Source organism: Zingiber officinale, chromosome 6B (genome assembly GCF_018446385.1).
Source record: "Zingiber officinale cultivar Zhangliang chromosome 6B, Zo_v1.1, whole genome shotgun sequence".
NCBI classification, from domain to species: Eukaryota; Viridiplantae; Streptophyta; class Magnoliopsida; order Zingiberales; family Zingiberaceae; genus Zingiber; species Zingiber officinale.
In genome coordinates, this window is record NC_055996.1 from 124984697 (window position 1) to 124991733 (window position 7037).

General features: G+C 38.8%; 1 protein-coding gene across 1 annotated transcript; it reads left to right on the plus strand.

Moving 5' to 3' along the window:
• LOC121989363 (glycosyltransferase family protein 64 C3-like) lies at window positions 1-1256 on the plus strand. The gene has a single exon (XM_042543357.1). It carries the CDS (start codon window positions 116-118, stop codon window positions 1094-1096), a length of 981 nt encoding a protein of 326 aa, XP_042399291.1. The 5' UTR covers window positions 1-115; the 3' UTR covers window positions 1097-1256.
• Window positions 1257-7037: the final 5781 nt, after the last annotated feature.

Consider the following 7037-nt stretch of genomic DNA (forward strand, 5'->3'; position numbering starts at 1 on the left):
CATTTGACGCATATTGTGTGGAATTTATAATTTCCTTAATGAGGGATGAGGGCTAACTTGAGTTTTAATCCTAATGCGCCGCCACTAACCAAACGAACCTGTTGGTGTCGCAGGGATGTGGCGGAAGCTTCTTTTCCTCCTCGTCCTTCTGCTGTTTTTCAGTGTCTCGCCGCTACTCTCCTCTCCCGAATCCTATTCGGACGCCTGCGACCCCCGATCCCTTCCAGATCCGCTCACTCTCCGCCCAGATCGACTTACCGTCCTCATCAACGGCTACTCCGAAGCCCGCCTTCCTCTCCTCAACACCCTCGCAGCCTCCTACGCTGCCCACCCGCTGGTCGATGCCGTCCTCGTCCTTTGGGGCGATCCCTCCACCCCCGCCGCCACCCTGGCCTCCCTCTCCTCCCAAGGCGGTGGATCCGCCTCCGTCTTTGTCGTCCGCAATCCCTCAACCTCCCTGAACGCCCGCTTCCTTCCCCGGGCAGCCATCCGCACCCGCGCCGTGGCTGTCTGTGACGACGACGTGGAGATCGACTCCCGGACCCTGTCCTTTGCCTTTTCTGTTTGGGGCTCCCGGGGCGGGGTCGCCCTAGTCGGCCTCTTCGCGCGCTCCCACGATCTGGATCTGGAGAGGCGGCGCTGGATCTACGCCGTGCACCCGGACCGCTACTCCATCGTGCTCACCAAGTTCATGATCATGAGCGTGGACTACCTCCGGCAGTACAGCTGCTGGGGCAGGCTGAGCGAGGCACGGCGGCTGGTGGACCGGGAGAGGAACTGCGAGGACATCCTCATGAACTTTGTGGTGGCGAAGGCGAGCGGCGTCGGGCCGGTGCTGGTAGGCGGAAGGGTGCGCGACTGGGGCGATCCACGGAACAACGGAAGCGGCGGAGGGGCGGAGGTGGCGATGGGGCGGATGGGGCTGAGCGCAAGGCACGGGCACCGGAAGAAGAGGGGGGACTGCATCACCGAGTTCCACCGGATGCTGGGCGAAATGCCGTTGAAGTACAGCTACGGGAAGGTGGTCGATGGCGTCGGGGAGCAGGGATTATGTGAAAAGGGCGGAAAGCTCGTCCTCTGCGATCGCCAAAACTAGGTTTAACCTATGCATCTGATCAGCGAATTGTTAAACTCACTCAAAAAATTATTTGGGAAGAAATAAAAAAAAAATATAGGAGAGAATAATATGGAAGAGGAGGAGAATCTCTACATGGAAAATAAGGAGAATAAAATAAAATTCAACTTGTTTCATTCAACTTAGATAATCATGACATTTTTATTATTATTATTATTATTTTATCTTCACGAAATTTTTATTCCTATCATGATTGTCACCTCATCTATTCTATCTCCACAAAACTTTATCAACAACTTTTATATCTAAAAAAAATAAGTTTAATTTCCAACACCCCCTCTTAAACTTAATTTTACGACTCCAAGCAAATATTGCATCTTGATGAAGTCTTCAAAATTGAGTGGCTTGGTAAAAATATCAGCAATTTGATCTTGAGACTTTATGTATTCCACTTGCACTTCTTTTCTTGTAATACACTCTTTGATATAGTGAAAGCGCGTATCAATGTGCTTGCTTCTATCATGGAAGATTGGATTTTTTGCTAGTGTTATTGTAGGTTTGTTATCAACTCGAATCTTGGTTGCCTCTTCTTGTGGTAAACTTAACTCATTCGACAAATTTCTGAGCCAAACAGCATGACAAACACATGAAGTCGTAGTTACATACTCCGCTTCACAAGAAGAAAGTGTGACAATAGATTTTTTTTTTCGACATCCAAGTGAAAGTTGTATCTCCCATAAAGAACACAAATCTTGTAGTGCTCTTTCTATTGTCTATATATCCACCCCAATCATTGTTGCTATATCCTTCAAGTTTGAAGCGGTTAGATGTTGAATAAAGTAATCCAAAATCTATCGTACCTTTGATATAGCGCAAAATTCTCTTAGCGATCTTAAGGTGGGTAGTAGTTGGATCTTCCATGTAGCGACTAACAAGTCCAACAGTATAAAGAATATCAAGTCTTGTGCACGTTAAGTATCGTAAACTTCCAACCAAACTCTTAAAAAATGTTGGATCAACTTTTTCTTCTTCATCATGCTTTGACAGCTTGACTCCACATTCTACTGGGGTATTTATAGACTTACTATTATCTATCTTGAACTTCTTTAATATCTCTCTTGCATAACCTGTTTGTGAGATGAAGCTTCCATCTTCCCTTTGGTTCACCTCAATGCCCAAATAGTATGTCATGAGCCCAATATCAGTCATTTCAAACTATCTAGTCATCGCTTTTTTAAATTCTCCAAACATACTTGGATTGCTTCCTGTGAAGATCAAGTCATCCACATATATGCATACAATCAAAACATCTTTATCCTTACTCTGAATGTATAATTCATGTTCATAAGGATATTTGATGAAACCTTTCTTTTGCAGGTGCTTGTCTATTCAATTATTCCATGCCCTTGGTGCTTGCTTTAGCCCGTAGAGTCTTTTTCAATTTTAGAACTCTGTCTACTTGTCCTTTAACTTCATAACCTAATGGTTGCTGAATATAGACTTCTTCTTCAAGAACTCCATTTAAAAAAGCAGATTTTACATCCATTTGATGTATTTTTCACTTATTTTAAGTTGCTAAAGCAATGATTAGTCTGACAGTTTCTAATCGAGCAACGGGAGCGAATATCTCATCATAATCAATGTCAAATCTTTGACTGTAGCCTTTTGCCACCAATCTTGCTTTATATCTTTCAACTTCTCCTTTGGCATTCTTCTTTATTTTGTACATCCACTTCACACCAATCGCCTTATGTCCTTTAGGAAGTGCAATTAACTCACATGTGTCATTCTTCTCTATCACCTTAATTTCTTCATCCATTGTATCTTTCCACCTTTTGGTCTTTATAGCTTCTTGGAAATCTATAGGCTCGCAATCTGCAAAGAGACAAAATAAAGTGATATTATCTTGATTTTCAGTTACCTCATAAATGTCTCGTAAGCTTCTAAAGCATGGTACTCTCTCACTTAAATTTTCACTTGAAGTTGATGTAGATGAATTTCCTTGAGTACTTGATGTTGGTGTTTCTAGTGGAGTAGTAGGTTCCTCTCTTGTTTGCTCCACCCTTGGTTGCTCCACCCTTAGTTGATCCACATCTTCTTCTTCAAAGTATGGGAAGAAGTTGTAATCTTCATTTCGAGATTCCCAATTCCATTCTTCTTCTTCATTAAATATGACATCTCGGTTGATGATTATCTTCCCAGTATCTGGATTGTATAGTTTATACCCTTTTGAGTTAGTATCATAACCAATAAAAATAAACTTCTTACTTTTATCATCCAATTTACTTCTTGCTTTATCAAACACATGAACATGGACTATACTTCCAAAAACTTTTAGATGAGAAATCTCATGCTTCCTTTTGCTCCACACTTCTTGTGGTGTCTTGCCCCACACACTCCTTGTTAGTGATCGGTTGGATAAGTATACTACACATGTAACCGCTTCTGCCCAAAGTTCCTTTGGTAGCCTCTTGCTTTTGAGAATGCTCCTTGTCATGTCAAGAATTGTTCGATTCTTTCTTTCTGCTACTCCATTTTGTTGAGGGGATCTTGGAACTGTTAAGTGTCGTCGTTTTTCTTTGACTTCATAAAATTCTTGAAATCCCTTTGAGGTAAATTCTCCTCCTCGATCAGAACGCATAGCTTTGACCTCGAGACCGCTCTCCTTTTCTATGGTAGCTTTAAATTTCTTGAATATGTCGAAGACCTCCGATTTTTGCTTCAAGAAGTATACACAAGTTTTCCGAGAAAAGTCATCTATGAAAAGAATGAAATAATTACTCTTACCAAGTGAACTTGGCTTTATCAGACCGCAAACATCTGTATGTATAAGTTCAAGAGGCTTTTGAGCTCTTGAACTTGACTCCTTTGGAAAACCTCTTCTAAATTGCTTCCCCCGTAGACATGCTTCACATACTTGATCAGGATGTTTGATGCAAGGTAGTCCTCTCACCATCTCTTTCTTTGAAAGCAGTTCTAGTCCTCCGAAATTGAGATATCCAAATTGAAGATGTCATAGTCAAGTGATGTCTTTGTAACAAGCTTTGAGACAGTGACAATATCATTTTGAATATTAAGTAAGAACATTCTATTTTTTGACATAGGCACCTTAGCAATTTAGCAACCAATATGATCTTTCAAGATGAGCATACCATCTTTTAGATGAATATCATATCATTTTTCCAAAAGTTGTCCTAAGCTTAGGATGTTGCTCTTCATATTTAGCACAAAGAAAACATTTGAGATAAATTCATGTTTTCCATTCTTCAAACGGATGATAATGTTACCTTTGCCTTTTACCTCAATCTTTGATTCATCTCCGAAGGATACATTACCACCAATTGATTCATCAAGCTCTACGAACATGTTTCTTTTCCCACACATATGATTGCTTGCATGCACCAGTGTCGAGATACCAAATTGTATCTTCTTCTTTCATCATCTTTATATGCTAGCAGTAGGGTGTCATCTTCTTCTTTTCTTTCTTCCATATAATTTGCTCTTTCATATACTTTATTCTTGGGCAATCTACATTCTTTTGCATAATGCCTAAATTTGTCACAATTATAACACCTAACTTGAGATTTATCGTACCTCGAGTTTGTGTACCCTTTTCCACATCCTCTTGTTGAATGTTCTCCTCTTTCATTGTTGTTGTTGGAAACCATCCTTGCTCATTAGGACGACCTCGTCCATATCCACGACCTCTTCCACGTTGACTTCTATTTATTACTGAAGCTTTTATCTTTCTTTGTTGGTTGAACAGTCGTCTTTAGGAGTTCTTGAGTAATTTCTTCATTTATCTTCTTCTTTTCTTCATGGGCTTGTAATGAACCCAGGAGTTGCTCAATCGTCATGACTTATAGATCCTTGGTCTCTTTGATGATGCTTGTAATGCTATCAAAATTTGAATCCAATGATCGAAGAATTTTCTCAATAATAGTTACTTCTTCTAGTTTCTCACCATTTCTCTTTAGTTGTTTGGAAATGGTAGAGACTCTAGAAAAGTAATCGGATACTAACTCACCTTCTTTCATACGAAGATCATCAAATTGACTTATTAATGTCTAAAGTCGTACCTTTTTTACTTTTTCTTCTCCTTGATATGAGATTTGGAGCTTTACCCATGCTTGCTTGGCCGAAGTCGCACTTAGATTTTCTCAAAACCATCCTCATCTAAAGCTTGATAAGTGAGGAAAAGAGTCTTCTTGTCTCTCTTTCTTAAATCTCTTAGACTGTCTTTTTCAGTCAGAGTTAGCGACGAGTTGTTACGTGGCTCAACGTAGCCTTTTTCTACAACCTCCCAAACATCATGAGTTCCAAGAAGCGACTTAATCTTGATACTCAAATTGTCATAGTTACTCGTTTTGAGTACTAGAACTTGGAAGGGAACCATACCTCCATTAGCCATGGCTCTGATACCACTTTGTTAGAAAAAGAATTATTGAAGAAGAAATAAAAGAAAATATAGGAGAAAATAATATGAAAGAGGAGGAGAATCTCTACGTGGAAGAGAAGAAGAATAAAACAAAACTCAACTTGTTTTATTTTTGAAAAAAAGTACATATTTAGAGGCTTATTGGATAAACATCAAATTTAGATAATCATCATGACCTTTTTATTATTATTATTATTTTATCTTCACGAAAGTCTTGTGACTATCATGATTACCACTTCATCTATTCTATCTCCACCAAATTTTACCAACAACTTTTATATCTAAAAAAACAAGTTTAATTTCCAACATCTCTCTCCTAAAAATACTTTTATTTCATCAATTTTCAACAAATATCATTCAATATCAATTTAAATCATTATATTCACATCTAAAATATTAACAAGAAAAACAAATCAAAAGAAAAAACAAAAATAGAATTAAAACTTAAAAATAGAAGCGGGAAGGAAGCTCCGGCCATCTGTTTGTTAGAAAGGGCCCCGCAAGATGAGGTGGCCCCACACACAAGTGGAGCGACTCTCGCTCTGCTTCCCTCCTCCGTCCAATGCACAGCTAAAACCAACTGCGATGCATGCTAATAGAGAACGGGAAGAAAGGAGGAGATCGCTCCTCTTTGTCTCTCTCCGTCCCCATTCTCGAGTTCCCTCTCTTCCCTTTTCCAACTCCTCTTTTGTTTGGCCTTTCTCGTTTGTTGAGATTGGGAAGAGAAATCGCACCTAACTTCCGTGATCCGTTTGGTACTAGTATACTCCTTAATTAACTTCAAATGCTTTTGTCTGTATTATGTTAGGATTTTATTATTTTTTTAGCAATATCGAACTGGATACCTTTGCTTTGCCCTTTTCGATTCTACGATGGGCATTAAATCTAAGTTTTATTTAAATGTATTTACTGTTATAAGGTTTCCAATTTTCTCTTTATCTTTATGCTATCATTTGCAACGGTTGATTTAGAGGATGGAAAATACGATTTATTTAATTTTCTTTTATTCCACTTAAAAAGGTTCATTTTGGTCTTGTTAATGCCATTTTTGGTTTGGCCAGTTTTATTTTCTAGGGATTATATTGAGTTTGTCATTTTGTGCATGTATTTTTTATTTATTTACTTTTTTTTCTTCTTCGAGGATGATGATGAAGAATTTTTGGACCGGAGCATGATTAATTTTATTATTGTTCTATTTCTTATTTTCTCTTTTTTATTTCTTTTTGCCTAATTAATTAGACACATTTCTACCTTTCTTCTTCGATTTTGATCTAAGAAAGTAAATTGGATGCTCTGCCATAAATTATATACACGTCTGTTCAATAAATGCTCAATATTTAGTCGCGATAAAAAGGCTGAAAGCCAAGAAACTCTTTTTTGACAAACAAATTTATAGGGCTCAATCTCTTTTTGATATAAATGATTTTATATGATTGAAGTTATTGGAATCTGATGCTGAATTCTGCATTGGCTGTTACGGTTGTTGCATCATTGACCTTTATACATTGTGTACAACTTAAAGGA

Bases quoted from the DNA above. Each gene is read 5' to 3' on its own strand.
- LOC121989363 (XM_042543357.1), top strand. From the start codon at position 116: ATGTGGCGGAAGCTTCTTTTCCTCCTCGTCCTTCTGCTGTTTTTCAGT.